Genomic DNA, 18,859 nt, shown 5'->3' on the forward strand with positions numbered 1-18,859 from the left:
TCATCATAGCATCTGTTTATGGTATTTAGGGTTTTTGCTGTTAACTCTAATGGAAAAGTTGCTTCAATCTATCCTCAAAACCCAAAACTTTTTTCAACAATAGCATTAACATATACATTTTAATGTAGTATGATCCTGCATTTAGTGATGAAATTATTACTGTTAATTTCAATGGTATATCACCATCATTGTGCATAAGACTGAAATTGAAATCTTCTCAAAAAATAATTCACAGCTCTGAGTGCTTTTTAACTAGAAATTGATTGCTAACATATGCAACTAGGCACATGAAAAATATCTTAATTTCTTTTAAAAGTTCATTCTGTGATCTTCAGAGGTAATCATAAAATTGGCAAATTAACTTTCTTGAAGGGAGCCAATTAAACTTGTTACCAGTTCATGTTGGTCTTTTAATTTTACTTGTATGCAATATCCTGAAATAATCAATTGTCTTGCATATTTATCTCATAGCATGGGATAGGTGTAAAGTTGTTTCAACATTTTCCACAAGTATTAATCATATCTACATAACTGGATCCTGTATAGAGAGAAGAAAATATACAATCAAGAAAAAGTGTGTTTTATTGTTATTATTGTCCCTAAGTAATATTCATCCTATACTTAACCAGTGCTTTTAAGAGAAACCAGGACTGATTTTCAGTGTATTACCAATATATACAACATAATATATGATAGCAGATTCATCTGTCCCCCCTATTCTTTGTTCTTCACAAGTCTATCTTTTTTCTAGTCTTATTGTTCTTGTTTTTGTATTCTATTATTTTACATTTACTTTGTTTAAACTTCCTTTTTAATATTATTATTATTTAACAATAATAATATATTAAACCATATCCAAAACAGATGGGAATAAATTTTAATCTTATTTATTCCTCTACTTTAAATTCTTTTACCCTTTGAACTGATCATCCAAAGTTATTTAAAAAAATCCATATTGTACTGTTTCCAAATCACATATGAAGATATATGAAAACACTGCTTTATACACACTCAGAAATGCTTCCCCCCTCAAAAAAAATATTTTAGAATAAAAGCCACTGGTCTTTGCAAAAGTCTTTAGGTATCACCCAATAGTCAAACCTATTAAATAGGTAAACCCCAGAATAGTCATCCACAGCTAAGTGTTATAGTTTAGATATGTGTACCTTAGTCCAGTGTTTTTCAACCTTTTTTGTGCAAAGGCACACTTTTTTCATGAAAAAAATCACGAGGCACACCACCATTAGAAAATGTTAAAAAAAATTAACTCTGTGCCTATATTGACTATATATAAAGTAATTCTCTGTTTTTCCCACGGCACACCTTACACTATGTCACGGCACACTAGTGTGCCACGGCACAGTGGTTGAAAAACACTGCCTTAGTCGCAAGCTATCTGGCTGACATTTCAGAACTTTTTAAAATAAATTAAGTGTTGGAACAATTATTTTATTGCATAACCAATTATTTTATTGCAAATGCTGAATAAAAGAGAAATCAATTATGGGGGAAAGCATTTCTGGTTCAAGCAAAATAATTTTTAACCAGCTACTAATTTCTATATAATATGCACCAGTCTTTATTTGAGAAGTGATTTCCATGACTGTTCCTGAGATGGAGCAACCAATACAACTATACAATATAATTAAGAATTTTTGCAGTTGTAATTCTGCTTTTTCAGCCCCGCAGTATACAGAAAAAAAAATCTTTCTAAGATATTTAACGTATAAATAATTAAAAAGATAGTAAGAATATATTTCTTCTCTAGATTTTCTCAACTTCTAAGCTAAACTATTGGCAATCATTAAATTAATGTAATTCTTAGATTATTAGCTTACATCTATATATTTTCTATCTAATTGTGTTCTGATTTGGTACAGATTTTAAAACTTGTTCAAATTAGTATTGTTAAAGTACCTACACTCACACGGCAGACATCCTACTGAAAATATTCCTCTCACATCAGAGGTGGGTCACTACCAGTTTGCACCAGTTCAGGCAAAATGGTAGTGGAAATTGTGACTTGGTCGCTGAACTGATAGGGACGGCAGGCTGGTCACGCCCTGGAACTGGTTCTCCTGTCGCTGTGGCATGTTTTTTTACATTTTTAATGTTCTGCGCATGCACAGACCTATTTACAGGCAATGCGCACATCTACAGAGCAAATTGTGTTCACCGAACTGGCAGTAATGCTGGCAGAACCCCACCTCTGCCTCATATGTAGTTTTAGCAAATTCTGTACTCATTTTCTGCCTCAGTTGTAAAAAACAGTGCCTTCAATCAAAACTATTCTGTCATCTGTAAGTGTTATCATTGAGCAACAGGATTTGTGGTTCAGCTATCTTTTCTTAAATTCTTTTTTCATATCATGAAGCTATCACAAAATGACAATATGTGTTACCTTTCTGGATATAAAGAGATTTTAATCTCATTTCGAGAACTCTAAGCTTGTACTTGGGGCCCACTGTATTCCTTGTAGAAAATGTCAAAGCAATTGCTGAAATGTTTCCAAAATCCAGATAAAATCCAGCAAGTATCTTTGTTTGTCTATATTGTTGAAATACAGTGGCATCACTAAAGAAGAAGAAAAAAGAATTATACAATGTATGCGCCTTTATAAAATAATGTGTCATGCAATGGGTTTCAAAGATCATTAAAAAACAAACAAACCAGAACAGAATATACAAACGACTATAAACCTTGGTCCAGGCAGAAGCAGCAAGAAATATATTTTGACAACTGGATTCTCAAATATATCCAGTATAGATTGTAACACCACTGTGGACTGATCTACGCAAGGTCTTATTATACCTTAAGCCTGTTCAGCTGAACAAGCAAAATTAACCATTTATTTGTCCACAAGAGATCAGAAGCAGTGGTGGAATTCGAATTTTTTATAATACCATAAGTACCTTGTGTGTGTGTGTGTGTGTGTGTGTACACACAGACACACACACATATATGAATTTATATAGTAATTTTACAATTACTATAAATACCTTGTATTTACACAATAGCAATTTCTGAATTTGCATGTACTGATATAAAATTATTAAATTGAATGCAAACATTCTCTTTTTCTCCCTCCTGTCGTCTTCCTTCTTTCCCCCTTTCCTCCCCTCTCTCCTGATATACTGTACTAGGCAGGTAGCAAAAATAAACAGCATAATTAGAAAACAGAAAGAAAATCTGACTGAAATAGTATTTACTCAACTTTGCATTCTGCATCTTGCATTCCAAGATCAGGGGGCTCTACTCGCAGTCACTCATGCCTCAAGGTTGGACTATTGCAATGAGGCTATCCATGAAGAAAATCTGGAAGTGTCAGCTACTTCAGAATGCAGAATGCAACAGAGCAGGCAGTTATGTGCTTCTGTACAAACACATGTTTGTACCTTTGTTTGGCAAGCTGCATTGTTAACCAATCTGTTTCTAAATTCAAGGTGCACATTTTTATGTTTAAAGCTATCCATTGATTATTTGAAGGACTGCCTTTCTCAGATTATATCTATCCATCCAACTTCACTGTATAATTTTGTATCCCACCCAGAGTCACTTGACTGTGAGGTTGGCAGCTACATAAATAAGACTAATAAATAGCATACATACAATTTCAATACAGATAGTCCTTGCTTACTGATTGCATCATTTAGCGATCATTAGAAGTTAACAATTGTGCTCCAAAATAATTTTGTGATTAATAACTACATTTCAAAGGGTGGGAAATTCCAAAGTTTGGGAGAGTAGGGAACAAATAAAATATAGTCATGGTCATGTAATTTCCCATTTGCATCTGCTTCATTTAACGATAGAGCTGCTGGTCCAACTATGTTTGCTAGCCAAGGACTATCTCTATTATGTTTTTTCTTTGCATATTAACTTTCAAGCTTCCATTCTAATTCAAAAGTCATTTATCAATTACTCATTTTTAATCTTTATTCAACTAGTTCTTATTATAGCCGATACTATTTTGCATAAAGAATACCAAAATGAATAAATATATCTCACCTATTAATTGTGGATTCTACTGTATTTCCTGAATTATCTGTTATTTTATATTTATGAAACCTCTCCTAGTGCTTTATTCCATGTAATAATATCCAAAGAATAATGATACACTGTGGGAGATAGAAAAAATGTAATTTTATTTTTATTTATTTTCAGAAAGGAAAAGAAAAATCCTGGAAAGTGGACTTGAGTTTATAGAGCAATCGGAAAGTTATATATCAAGAGACTACTGAAAATGTTCTCAGGCTAGAATGTCAGAATAATGTATACATTTCAGAGCTAGATGCATCATAGTAGGTAACAGCTTAATGCTAAGCCATTTTATTGAAAATGTACCTCTTTTTAGCAACAACCTTTTTTATTATACTGAGATTGATCAAAATGCACAATTAATGGCAAGATGGAGCAAGGTGAAATAGCAGGTAAAATTATCCTCTAATTAATCATGATATAAATCTTACATATGATACCCTTTTAAATTTCACAGATGATATGGATATATCTTGCAAGTGCTATATATTCCCTATATTTTTCTTGTTTTTGTTCTATATTCTATAGTAGCTGTACTTACTAGGAAAATATTTTTTTAAATTACTCATTCTATATTACATTTCTGATAGTAAATGTAGAACATAATGATATTTCCTGAGTGAGACATTCAGTCACTTAATTTCCATAACTCTGGAAAGATAGATCATTATATAAAAATATATTGTATGAACATAACAAAAATAGTCTTCTACAACAGGCATGTAAACAATTGATCTGAACTCTATAGAACAATTATATAGATTCTTACAATGAATTAATTTCATTGAATTCATCTAAATTTAGTATTAAAATACTTTTAGATATTCAAATTCAAATTATCACTTGCTACTAAATATTCTTGCCCTTCGCCTTTAAAAACCACATAGTTTGTTCTGTTGGATTCATAATTATCAGTAAAATTCTGTATGCAAAGAAAAGTATAGCATTACTTTTATCATATCCAAAATAGCCAATAGTCAATATAACATTTTCCTAGCCGTATATTATATCACCCATATATTGCCTCCTTCCTAGAACTGAGAGAGAGTGACTGATCCAAAGTCAACCAGCTGACTTTGCAAGACTAGAACTCACAGTGTCCCAGTTTGTAGTCTGTGCAATTTTTTGTAGAGTTAACCACTGCACAAAACTGACTATATGTGATATTGCACAATAGAATAAATGGAAGTCTGGTTTGAAGTATGAAATGTTTCTAATAATATAATGCTATTATATTTAACAAATATGGTGCTCTAAGGTGTTACATAAAGCATTCCAAAGCAGATCCATCTTTTAGTCATGTCTATCAGACAGAATTAATGATTTTTCAAATACTGAGCTATTATCTCTGCTTCAAGTTCTGTTTAGCTTGCAAAGACCTTGAATGCGGCTATTTAAATATCAGTTGAAAACATCAACACAGAAACATACAGAAACACACACAGCCCTATTTGTAAGACGTACTAGTACAGCTCTCATATGGACCTTTTATAATGCATGGTAGTAAATATTTACTAATTCTCTGTTTCATTATACTTCTTTTCTTGAAATTCATTTTGTTATTATCTAATATAAATCCATCTCTTTCTCATTTTTATCAGCTCATTTGTCATCTTTTACTAGGTTGCCCAGATAATTTCCTGCTTTTAACGTTTTTCTCCAAGCACATAGATCTTTTCAGCATCATACTATTTTATAAATAAAAGTGTAATAAAAAAAGGTTTAATCAGGGATATTATGTCAAGTTATCTGGACAGTAAAATACACTGGGTTTTTTTTCCTCCTATTTTTTCCATAGCATGAAAAAAAAAAAAGAAAGCTGAAGTAGATGCATGGAAAATAGTTAAGGACTTACTGCAAAATGGATCTTTGTCTGAAGTATCAAAGTAAGCTGTTGTCATGGGAGGATTGTTTTCAAGTAAATGATCCTTCCATTTATCAGCATAGTATCCTGAAATTGAAAGATATTCAATACAAAATAAACAAACAGATGCAAAAAATACTAAAGATATATTATTTTATGATGCTCCGTGAAATTAACTTTCCCAGAATATAATAAAAATACTTAATGCTGCAGTTGTATACCAGAAAATCAAATTCTGTTAGTTATTAGAAGTTATCAGCTAGATTTTAAGTGAATCTCTTGATTAACTCTTTTGCAAATTTCCCCGTAGTAATAATGTTATTAAGCAATAGCTTCAGACAGCACACTGATATAGCAGCAGAAGCACTGCTATTGCAGACAGGTAGCAGGCAGGCAGGCAGGCAATTGATTTTTGATTGGTAAAGCAATTAGACCATAAATCAATGTGCCACCTTCTACTCTTTTCATAAGTTAGAAGTTGTTGGGAGGACAAGTGATTGATTTAGTACTGCATGGCTGAAAGAGAAGCATTTTAGAAATGTTACGAGTAAACAAAGTAATAAATGTATTGGATTGTGTGCTGTTTGATCCTAACAAGACTGCTCACAATCTCACTTATCTTGTTTTAGAAAGATCCCACGTAATACTATGAATTAGTCAAAAGCTATGAAGAAATGAAGTTTGAAAAAGGAAAAGAAAGTAGTATAGCAATCCTGAAAGTGTGCGTGCTTTTTTAATGATTCATTCAGGAAGCAAACTGACTGATCAGGTTTATATTACAACATCATGGATGGCAATAATGAAACAACAAGTAGATAAAGCATACTTTCAGTGCACATAGGTAATTTGCATGTTTTATTATTAGTCTCCTCATTTGAGCAGCTAAACAAATGTACAGAAATAACAGCATTCAAACAAGCCATGGTCAGAAGCCAGTTTAAAGTATTATTCCTAATCTACTTTTCTAATTTTCTTTTCAGAAAAACGGAAGTAATCTGCGTTAGTAAATTGTTCATTTAGCTGTGATTTATAATATTAGGATTTCTGGTTTAATATGAAGTAAAATATGACCAAGGTGCAACAAAGTCCCAATGGATTTCTACAACCAACAGAGAGAGCCAAACAATCTTTGATCAGGATGACAAAATATTTAATAATGTAAGTTTCATCAGCTTTTATCAGATATATTTCATCAAATATATCTAGAATATGTAAATTGTATAAATCCATTTAACGGGTTCTAGCTTTTATTCACATGATGCAGAATGTCCTCAGAAGGGGAATCTGCCTACTGTAGCTGAAGACAATCCTTGATGCAGCTTGGTCATGTACCGGTAGGACTTCAAGTACTCAGACATACACCCCGCAAGTAAAATGTGACCAACACATAAAATAGTGTGTTTATTTGTATATTTAAGAATTAACGCTCAATTCTTTTAAAGCATAATGATAGTGATTTTTTTTAAAAAGTATTTCTTTGCCTGATGATTTAAAATAGTGCACCTGTTTCATTTTTATTTCTTTTAGGATATATTTTAGGCATCTACATATTTTTTTAATTCATCTGCAACAGGAAGCTTTATAGATATCCAGTTCTCTTGAGCTATCTTTCACTCTTATAGTGGTGTAATATGGAATTTTCCAGTTTTGGAAATAAATTTTAAGATTCCATCAAGTCTCCCAGCTTAAAAATACAATTTCTGACTCTTCCTTGGAGTGTAAAGTTAATAAAATTAGCCATGATGAATTTGGTTTCCACAATACCCAAATTGACATTCACCCTTTGATTCTGATGCAGTGTCAGCAACATATGGGTAAAACTTATTGCATATTGCTTGAAATGGAGTAAATATACATTTTCATATACATTTTCTTCCATAAAGAAAATAATTCTCAATTTTTTCCTAATCATCTTCCTGTAGGAACAACAGAATATGATGGGATCTATAAGACACTAAAATAATACTTTTACTGTAAAGCAGTATATAAGTCTAAGTGCTATTGCTATTGTGAGATATTACAACATTTTTTTGCCTAAAATCATATAATTTGGAAAGATAATGTCAAATTTTACAACAGTTAGTAGTGATAATTTGATGTTTTGGAATCTCCATTCTCAGCATCATTGTTATTATCTCATTACATGCACCAGGGATCACCTACAATACATTCAAATACTAACCTAAAAATAAATGTGTAGAATCTGAAAATAATGGAAAAACTTTCTTGGTAATTGTTCCTAAATGACTGTTTTAAAATGAAATTAACAGCTAAGAAATAGTTGGGAATGTTTTATAAATGATTCAGAAAGTTGAGTTTTGAAAATTAAGATATCTGCTTATCTTGTACTCCCATCTTAGAAGGGTTACTCCTGTTTAAGACACAGACAGCCTAATGATTCATTGGGAGATATTTTATCTGTCTTTGTTATTTTACAATTAACTCAAGGTAGCAAACATATCCAACGCACCTTCCCCCTTCTATTTTCCCACTAAAACAACTGTGAGATTATTTGAGCTGAGAGAGAATAACTAGCCCAGCTGGCTTTCATAGCTAAGGTGGCACTTGAACTCATGATCGCCTGCTTTCTAGCCTGGTGCTTTAACCATTACACCAAACTGACTCTACTACAAATTGGAGGTGGAGTTAAGTGAATATCTCTTGAGCAGTGCAGTGACTTTGGTACTGTGTTCATCTTTGATATAATATTTATATAATATGTGTTCTATAGTTTAAAACAGACAAAAACATACATGATTCCAGTTTTCTTGCTGACAAATAAACTGGATATCTTTACTCCTAGAATATTTCACTGTATCAGATTTTAAAAGCATTACATAATAGAATGTTCTGAATATTGTAGAATGCTGTCTAAGAAAGTCTCCATAAAATATTATCTGAAACACATGACTCTTACCTAATACTGGGCATGGGAGGCGATTTAAAATTACAGCTCACACATTTTCCATTCCTGTAATCTTTATACGATTCACAAGGATATGCAGTTATATCACACTTATGTTGTAAAGATGACATATACAAAAAAACAGATCTCTGGTGATCACATTTGAAATAAGATGCTCCTAGAAGAATCAAAAAGTAAACTCAAGAGTATGTAATCATGTTCTGTTTTTCACAAAATAGAATAGCAGCAGCATTTCAAAATTAGCAGTAGTTGCTAGTTAATATTTGAATGGGAGACTCCCCAGAAATTCCTAACTATAGCTTAAACTGGAATTGCATTAAATTAAATTACATTCTGAAAAACCATTTCTATACAGCTATCAAAAATCCAGCACAGATCTCCCCTTAAAACACAAGAGCAGAGAGTGGCTTTTTTGCCTTTTACCTCAAAGCAGGAAAGCTATCTTCTGCAGTTCAGTCCCCTATTCTCCTTTTCCCTTTCTGAGTTGCTTATTTTGCTCTCCCAGCATTTTCCAAGCAAGGTCCAACTAAGAATACCTAGAGATTTTGTGTAGTTGATTTCTCACCATGTGTTCTAACTACAATAGTGCTTTCTGTCCTTCCTAGGCAAAAAAGGAAACTTACTCATATTTTAAAATTTAAATCCTAGTGTATGCCTGAACAATCTAGATTTAGACTTGTTAATATATAGCACTCAAGAGCAGGATTCAATGAAAGTTTAAATGCATATTAAAATTATTGAAAAATCTGATTCTATACAAAATTGTAATTTTTTTAAAAAAAAATACACTAACAGAATTGCCTTCATGAATGACTTCACTACAATTAAACCCCTCAACAAATTCCTATGATAATTAATGTATCTATATTTACCACTAAGTATTGTCTTTGGACATCCGGGCTGATCTGTTCCTCCATTTGGATAGAAATCAATGTTTCCCAAAGACTCCTTGATACCAAAGCCTAACAATGAAATACATAGTGAAGAAAAAATAAATAAACCATCTTAATCACAATTCTCCTGTCCACAAAAAAATAGAGCTTAATCTCTCACATATTTGTAAAAGGATTAAAAATAATAAAAATAAAATAATAGCATTAAGATATCAAAGAGCTAAGGATGTGTATTACCAAACCCCTGAATTTATAATTATCACTAAACTACATCCAGGAATTCTAAATGTTTCATTGAAACTAGTCATAAAATAAGGTACTGATCGCTTCAAGGAGCTTGGTTAGGAGATGAAATGGAATCTGCAAGGATCAAGGTGATGGCCTAAAATTTGCTGAAATATTTGCTCAAATTATGAATTTGCTTCCAAATTCGTAATTTTATATCTTAGCTGTAAATTTACCTAAAAGGGAATTTCCTTTCATATGCCAATGCTAAATTGATTTTTATCCTTTGTTGTTAATATTTTAAAAATAATTTTAATATCTTACTGTAGTCAACACCATCATGAGTTTAAACAGTTAATACTTTTGAACTGAAAAGTAGGATTTTTAAACAAATATTAAAATATTGAAGTTTATCTTCTGTTCATAATTAGGATTATTACTAAACTCACTGGTATTAACTTGGTTAAAGTTTCTAATGAACTTAAACAATTTATACCTGCTGTAAGAAATGTATTTTGAATTGATATTTTTAAAAATAGCTGCTCCAATGTGGTACTGTAGTTTAGAAAATAACTTTTTTTGTATCAGGAACGTCTGCAATTCAGAGACAAATGAAAAAGTTCTGGCTATGTTTTTGCCCAATCTTTAAGCACAAGTCTTTCAGCATATCCTAAGTACCTTTTTGGATTCCAGTCATAATAATTGCATACATCCTGGCCAAAAGTATGTATTTTGAGATGGTACTTATTCTCTTATAGATATGTACAGATTCTGTTGGAATCACACCAGGAAGTGAAGGGGGGTGAGAGGGAATCATTCAAACACACAATGCTCAAAATCTAAATGTGCAATAATTACCATCAGTATCAGAATGAATGACATCCACAAACTGGGCATCAGTATGATCCAGCCTCTCATTAGCCAGCTTTCTGGCAAACAATGGACCTGCTGGGTCAAGACCTAAAGAGTAGACGCAAAGCAGAGTTCATAATAAAAATATGCAAGCATTGTTTTAAGTAACACAAAATTAACAACAAAACAGAGTAATTATTAAAAGACAAGTAAGCTTCTCATTTGTGCCCCCCTTCCTAACAGCCTAAATCTTAAATGTAGTTCCAGCAATCTAATTAATGTATACATATGGAGATATTACTAAGGAGACACTAATGAAAAAGACAAGTTGCAATTTTAAATAGAAAGTTTCGACAATGTGCACACTGATAGAAACTTCATGTTAGAAAACATGACATAACATCATTTTATGAAGAGATTAAAGGTTTGTTCAGCAATCAAGAACTTAGGTCCAAGTTACGCCCATTGGTGTCACATTACACTTCTTTCACTTGAGATACAGCCTAATTTGAAGGATATTTTCATTTAAACCAATGCACTGATATCTCTATCAAACCATAATAATGTATTAGATTTGGAGGGTTTTCTTGGCCATTTTTCCGAGCCATTAGTTAAGTTTACTTTGTGAACTTGTGACATATATCACCATTGTGAAAAGCCCTAAAACTGGCAAGCAGACATAGCAATGTCTAGAGAAGATCATACATCTCTCAAACAACATTCCTGCGATTTTCTTGTTTATAGAAATGTGTGGTGACACTGCTGAGTTGCACAATCTTTATTTTTATTTTTCATTTGTAAAAAAGTGTAAAAATAGATTCCAATTACAATACTTTATATGAAAGAACTGTGCTATAATAAATCATGTTCCAAACTAGCCAGCTTCTAAAATTCAACCTGGAAGGACTGTTTGAAGTTTATTCAGTTTGTAAGCCTTACCTGTAATTCTTCCAATTTTGCCATTATATGTCTTCCCAACAAATCCAGCTATATGAGCCCCTAGGCTTACACCAATCATATAAATAGAATCAATAGCAACACCATTCTCCTGTGGGGGAAAAGTTATGGAAAGAGGGTTATAGAAATGTAAATCATAGAATATTTGATATAATTAGAAAAGTCAAACAGTTCCTGACATTGACATCTTGTCAATATGTTATACTGTATATCCAAAGATTTTCAAGAATAAATAACTTCAGAATAAAAAATGAAACTGCAGCAGTAAAGCATATTTCATCTCAAAAATGTGCTCTGTTAGTTTATACATAAAACTACAACACATCAGGATGATTTTTATCTCATTTTCTCCTCTTATACACTACAACAGATTGAGATAAATTTTATGATAGTGCCACATAGATTACATCCTATCCAGAAGCACTCCAAAATCATCATCAGCTCACGGAGAACAAAAGAGATATTTGTAAGTGGCATAAGGATGTTGCACATTTCACTGTATATAGTTGAACACAAATGAATTGTTTTGTGGAAAAAGAAAATGAAATGATATTGTTGTAATCTAATCCTGATTAGTGATTGTGTATTTACAATACATTAATTTGTATCGTAAAGTGGAGAAAAAGCTTTCAGAAAACTAGAGTTTGATTTATAATACAGTGAAATGAAACAGTATAGACAAAGAAATTTCTATCTATGTATTTCAGTAAAGTAATTCTGATACAACAATGTGGAGTTAGCCTTACATTGGCAACAAGGCTGTCATCTGAAATTAAATTATTCCTAGGAACAACTACGATATGGTAGTAAGTGCTATATATGAATCTTGTTACATGTTAACATTTTCATGGTTGGAGTTTTCCAGTTTCCCAACCATAAACGAGCTAAAATTTTTAACACCCAACACCACTTAGCTATACTCTTGTCTATTCACATTATTTTCTTATCATTGTAAAATTTATGACAGTCATTTCAGAACTTCACAAACATAAAGCAGCCACAACCTATGTTTGTAGTTTGGAGACTAATTTTTATTTTATGTATTTTATTTTAAAACACATTTTATTTACAAATAAGTGAAAATAATGAATGTCCACGTGTTACTCTTGCAATGATCACACATTTACAGTTTGGATAACCATATAGAAATAGCATGTAACAGAACAGATTTATTTATTTATTGTCCACTTTTAATATTTTTACAAATAACCCAAGTTGATGAACATATCCAACACACCATCCTCCTATTGTCCCCACAACAATGTCCTTGTGGCCCAAGGTCACCCAGCTGGCTTTCATGACTAACATGGAACTGGAACTCACAATCTTCTGGGTTCTAGTCTAGTACCTTAACCACGAGACCAAATATACTTTATATTGTAGTTGTATAAGCATTGCTCACAACAGTCTGAATACATGCTCATGCATTTTCCAAGAATACAAAAGCATTGCATATAAAGTAGATAATGATCCCCTATTACAGCCCAGAACTCTTTATTTTTACAAGAAACAACAATGAATATATAGTACAATCAACCTGATAGAGTTAACTGGGCAAGTAGATGAATCTTTCTTTGATATCAGTATTATATATAATTTTCTTACCAACATTTGATCAATAAGATGTGTTAAGCTGGGTACTACTTTCTTCGTGCTAGAAACAGCACCAAAATAATTCAATGTTGTTGCACCCCGATTCCAATCTACTATAATGATGTTGAAATCTTCTTTTTCAAGCAGAAGATCTTTAATTGTATCAATCCATATTGGAGGAGAACCTGTAAATCTATACCCATGGATGATAAAAACAATATTCTTGGTTACATTAAAATGTGTAGAAGTTGTTATATTGTGTTCATCAAGAAGCTCAGCACAGTCGTTATTTCTTCGTGTGTACAAAAGCAGTTTCACCTTCACATCTGTGCCAATCACAGCATTGCCAAAATTAAGATCTGTGAATTTAGGACATTCTTGACCTAAATTTGTAAAATATAAATAAAATAAACATTTGATCAGTATGATTTTTAAAGATCACATTGCATTTCATTTTTCTGCAAGACATCTATGGAATCTCAAATAAGAATATTTTATTTAACTTTACAAACACAATAAATTCAGACCAGAATTCCTAGTTTATAAAAGACCAAATCTAAGAAGTACAAATTTTATGCTGAAGAGAGATAAATCTGACATAATTGGGCTGAGTTCATCCAATTATTCTTTGTTTATCCCTTTTAAAAATAATATAAATTTAAAAAGCTTATAAAATACTACAGAATAACATTGTTATTAACAAAAAAAATTCTACAAATTAGGGCTCTTAAAATTTTATTTAACATGCTTTAAGGAGTAGATCCAGGATTTTGAAAACACAATTTATTTTGCTTGTTCTGGGTGAAAGCAATTCTGATTTGTTGATTCCAGAACATGATTTGAAAGAATTGAGTTCAGCCCCCTCACTACCTAGCATGGAAAATGCATACAAGAATAGACAGGTATAACTAACTCTTAAAAAAATAAAATATTCAACAGAAATGCTCAAATCTTTGGCATGAGGACTGAATAAACTGCCAAGAAGCATCTGATGTTATTTGTCAAGTAATCTTATCTTCTACAGCATTTAACTGGATGTTTATTTATATTTTGGGTTTTTGTTATTTTTCTAAAGAAAAAAACCTTGTGAAATTGCTACTGATGACATGCAGAGTCTTGCATCTTCACCATTAATTGTAAAGATTGTTTTGGAATGTTCTATCTTTGGTAATACAATAATAGCTCTTGTAGTCTGCAGTCTACCTACCTTTCCACACTTATTCCATGAGGAAAAAAACCAACAAAGCTCCTTCCATAGGGCTTTTTCAAATCAGAAATCATGGACAGTTGCAGAATGACACAAGGTGTGTAAGTTTTTCCCCAGTGTTACAATAATACAATAACTTCAAAAGCATGATTAAAAAAGTTCCAAGGCAACCAAGATGATCACAAGTGGAGCACTTGTTGTTATCTAAACCATCTTTTTCAGGTGACTATGCAAACTTGAAAAATGATGTAGCTGATTGAACAGCTGGTTTAATTTCTCTTGTGGAAACCATGGTTGTTTTCATTGGTAGTGCAGTAGAAAGGTGATGTGCTCTCTTGAGATCTGAAGCACATCAGAATCTTAGGCAGAACTTTACTAAACACTGGCCATATTTTACAAAATATTTCAAAAGCTCCCTCCCCCCTCTTCTATGGCTATAATTAGGTTTACATTTACTGTCTGTTATTGAGGGCCTACAAATATGAATTAAATAAAACATGGGAACAGATTTAAAATCAGTTTCCAGATTTTTTTCTTATTTTAATCAATAACAACAACAAAAATATACAGTTTGGATATAAACCAAGACTTATCATAGCAGATACGTTTCACCAGCTACAACTTTGTCAATTGTTTGTCATTCCTTACCACTTTCCCATTTCTCAATTAATGTAAAAGTACCAAGCAAGGTTTTTGCAAAATGTGATAAGATGTATGCCTAGCATGTGTATGGCCTGGGGGTACTAATTACTAGTATTACTCTTATTTAATGCTATACGTTTAAGAAAAAAAGAGCTTTTGCTATTGACTGATACTCAGAGATCTCAGGATCAAAAATTCATTGATAATCTGCTGACCCTTTAACAAGCAAACATCTTCCACCATTTTCAATGGTAGTCACAGATCATCTAGTCAAGCATACTGTAATACAGCTTTTATTTTGCACTCTTCTACTCAGGATGCCTTTGAACACTTGGGTGAGCTTTGACCCATTATCACCAGTATTCTAATAAATCTTAGTTAGCATAGTTGCTCAGACGATTTTACCAACCAACTTTCTCTATATACTACTACAACTTTTCTTCTTGTAATTGGGCAAAACAGTGCTTCACAGGGCAATAATTTTGAACCAAGGTACCTCAAATGGGTACCTCAAATTTTATAAAACATTTAATGATGTAAAAACTATCATAAAACAATAATGCAGCATAATACAAAATGTCATAAAACATTTCTTGTGCTAATGTTCAACATGGGTTATTTTTATTCTTCCCAACACCCCCTCCAAAATTCACATAGCTTCAGGGATCCATCTGTAGTTAACATCAAAGCATGGTTGACTGCTGATTTGTTCCACTGCCATTTAGACAAATTAACTCTAACACAGTACTGCTGTGGAAAACTAACTTTTATATACTTCAGTTGTACTAGTGTTTATAGCAGGAGGGATCAGGTGTTTAAAGCCAAAGTTCATTTTTACTTTTACTTCAGCCTTTGTCCTTGCCATTTCTGTCCTGATAAGATAATACCTTGAGGCTAAATATGAATATAAGACAACCTGACAGTTAAAGGCTGCATTTGGACATAAATTAGTCTCCTAGCTTAACCTATGCCGTTATGCTAATTTAAATCAACATCAATACAAAATTTCACAATGCTTTTCAATTAATTCTGTGAATCAAGCCTGACTCTACTCTGAATTGGGATTGCAGGTTCATAAAAGGGAAGATTTTATTTTATTTGTAATTTATTATAATAATGCATACACGATCCTAAAAACAAACATCAATATATTCAGTGTAATCTAGTTTTGACTAAATTCCTAAATATATATCTTTTAAATCATGTAAACAAATGAACATGTTATGCCTTCTCTAATAGTGTTTTAGCCACATGCCACATGTTTAATAAATAAGCCATAATTTATTAGACTCAAAAAATAAAGTGTGGTTTACAAATCAAAAGGATAGTTAAGTGCACATAACTGTCCTTATCTTGGGGTAGGATCAGTGGTGGGTTGCAGGCAGTATGCCCCGGTACAGGCGTACCGGAGCCCGCCCAGAGCACCGGATACCATTCCGGTATGGTGCTCCGGAGGGCCCACCTGCCCGCCCAAGCTCCTTACCAGAGTTTAAAGGCTTCTGCACAGGCGCATGGTGCATACAGTGCCTGCACGATACTCCAAGGAGCAGCTGGAGCATCGCAGAGGGGCTTGAATGCATGTGAGCACTGCTAGTGTGTGCACGTGTGCTACACGCGTCCATGAGGAGGCTACTGGCCCTGTTCCAACTGTACTGGTTGAAACGGGATTTGCAACCCACCACTGGCATTCAAATTAATGAATAGTGACAGCAGTACTCATAAGTATATAACACAATGCTCAACATGTGAAGTCCAAACCAATAATGTGGTTTAGTACATTGTGAATCTAATGAATAACTTTTCAAACTTACAGTATGTCCTTTTAACTCAAGATATTAGAAAATGTAACACCTTCTCCATGCTTCTGATCTAATGCTGTTAAACTTATTGCATTAAACTGAAATAATGAAATCACATAGAATTAATCTAACAACACATCTTTATATAGAAATTCAAATATCCTGAATTGTTCTACATTAAAAACCTTATAACTCTATTCAGAAGACTTTTAATTCAAGTTTCATACTAGTATTTAAGATAATGATTCATTATTTCTTTTTAAAATTTGATTATCTTTTTTTTATAATAAAATGTTCAGAAGTAACATTTCAATGGCTTTCTTACCTGCTCTCACACAGTATGCCACAAAACAAATGAAAAAACACAACCTCAACATTGAGAGTATTTGGAAAGCAGCCTGTAATAGAAGCATGATACTGCTATTTCCTTGTAACATGTTGATTTTTGCTTAAATTAAACGTCACCAGGCGTTGTACACTGAAGGAAGTACTTGGCAGATTAAAGTCCAGTCTTAGAGTTTTTGCAACCTACAGTTCCTCCTCCCAATTTAAATAGGCGAGGCAGTTTCTTTTCCTGAGGGGTTGTATATCTTTTAAATCACGAAAAGTTCTTTCCTCGAGATCCTCAAAACCAGATATTATACAGCCTTTTTACAGTACTTGATCTGCTATGAACAGGCAATTTTGTGGCATATAAAGAGTACAGGAAGATATAATAATTTCCATTTACAAAAATAATTGATTTCATTTATTTGAATGTTTAAACATCTACACATTTTAATACTCAAAATATAAAGATGATATAGATATATGTAAGATTAGCAATTTGGCAATATAGCTTTCCCCCCCTACATACAATGGTTCTGTATTTTCAAAAAAAAATTGTGGTTTTCTCTTTTAATATTATTTAAGTCTGACAATGAGTAATATACCCTTACTAAAGAATTTAGGTATTCCAATTAACATCACATAAGTACTAAAACCAAGTATGATAGAACAGATTATGATGTTGCTTTCCCCTTACAATTCACAGTAATATATTAAGTCTTGATTCTTTATTTTTATTTTCTTGTTTTGATGTATCATTATTTTATTTTGTATTCTCTTTATGCTACTTCACGGAAATCTCTTGATTTTATTAAATGTATTTTTATATTGTCTCACTAATCTGCATGCTTCTTGACCATATATTTGGCAGTTATGATGATTTGAAGACATTCTTTTGGAAAATCCTTCGAACTTGTCAAAAGAAAGTAGCAATGTACCTTCAACAAAAGAATAGAGAAAAATCAAAAGGTATGCTTCTAAATTTAAATGTCTGGTTTTCAGAATAATTATACTTGGAAAGCTAACTACAGTATGCTTAAATAGTCTGTTGACTGAAATAGAGAACGAGTCAAAAGAAAATTGCTTAATACACAGACCAAAAAAGAATCAGAAGATGCATTAGAAAATTATACTGTATCATCAATGTATGTCATCAAAGAGGCAATACTATCCTGTCAGAAGAGAAGAATTTATCAGCAAAACCAGGCAGAGGAATTTTACTTTTTATGGACTATAAGGAATGAGGAAAGACAGATGTTGGTATCAATCTTCCTCTTGGGAGAAAACAGCAATATAGATACTAACCTCAGAGGAAACAATTTGGTAGTTTCAGTTATAGCAGTTGCTAAGAGATTTAATGCTTTTGTTGATATGACAGGAGGGAGGAGTGCAGTTTTGCTCATTCCCTAAAAGCTGCATGGCTAGATCTGGCTGAGATCAGTGTGTCAAAAGTCATCCTTTCCAAGTCATTTATTATGAGATCAGTCTGACTAGTATCAAACATTTGGTAATTTAATTTGGTCATTTAAACAAGGA

General features: G+C 32.4%; 1 protein-coding gene across 1 annotated transcript; it reads right to left on the reverse strand.

Annotated features, from left to right (window-relative positions):
- Window positions 1–200: 200 nt before the first annotated feature.
- Window positions 201–17,395, reverse strand: LIPI (lipase I). Its single transcript, XM_032219802.1, is given in 13 exon segments — window positions 201–490; window positions 493–513; window positions 2,402–2,574; window positions 4,009–4,074; window positions 4,076–4,118; window positions 5,894–5,989; window positions 8,820–8,836; window positions 8,838–8,985; window positions 9,701–9,790; window positions 10,805–10,906; window positions 11,738–11,846; window positions 13,361–13,731; window positions 17,322–17,395. Coding segments are annotated over 13 exon segments (1,335 nt in total). The 5' UTR covers window positions 17,374–17,395; the 3' UTR covers window positions 201–443.
- Between the last annotated feature and the right edge of the window lie 1,464 nt (window positions 17,396–18,859).

Source organism: Thamnophis elegans, chromosome 6, assembly GCF_009769535.1.
Source record: "Thamnophis elegans isolate rThaEle1 chromosome 6, rThaEle1.pri, whole genome shotgun sequence".
NCBI classification, from domain to species: Eukaryota; Metazoa; Chordata; class Lepidosauria; order Squamata; family Colubridae; genus Thamnophis; species Thamnophis elegans.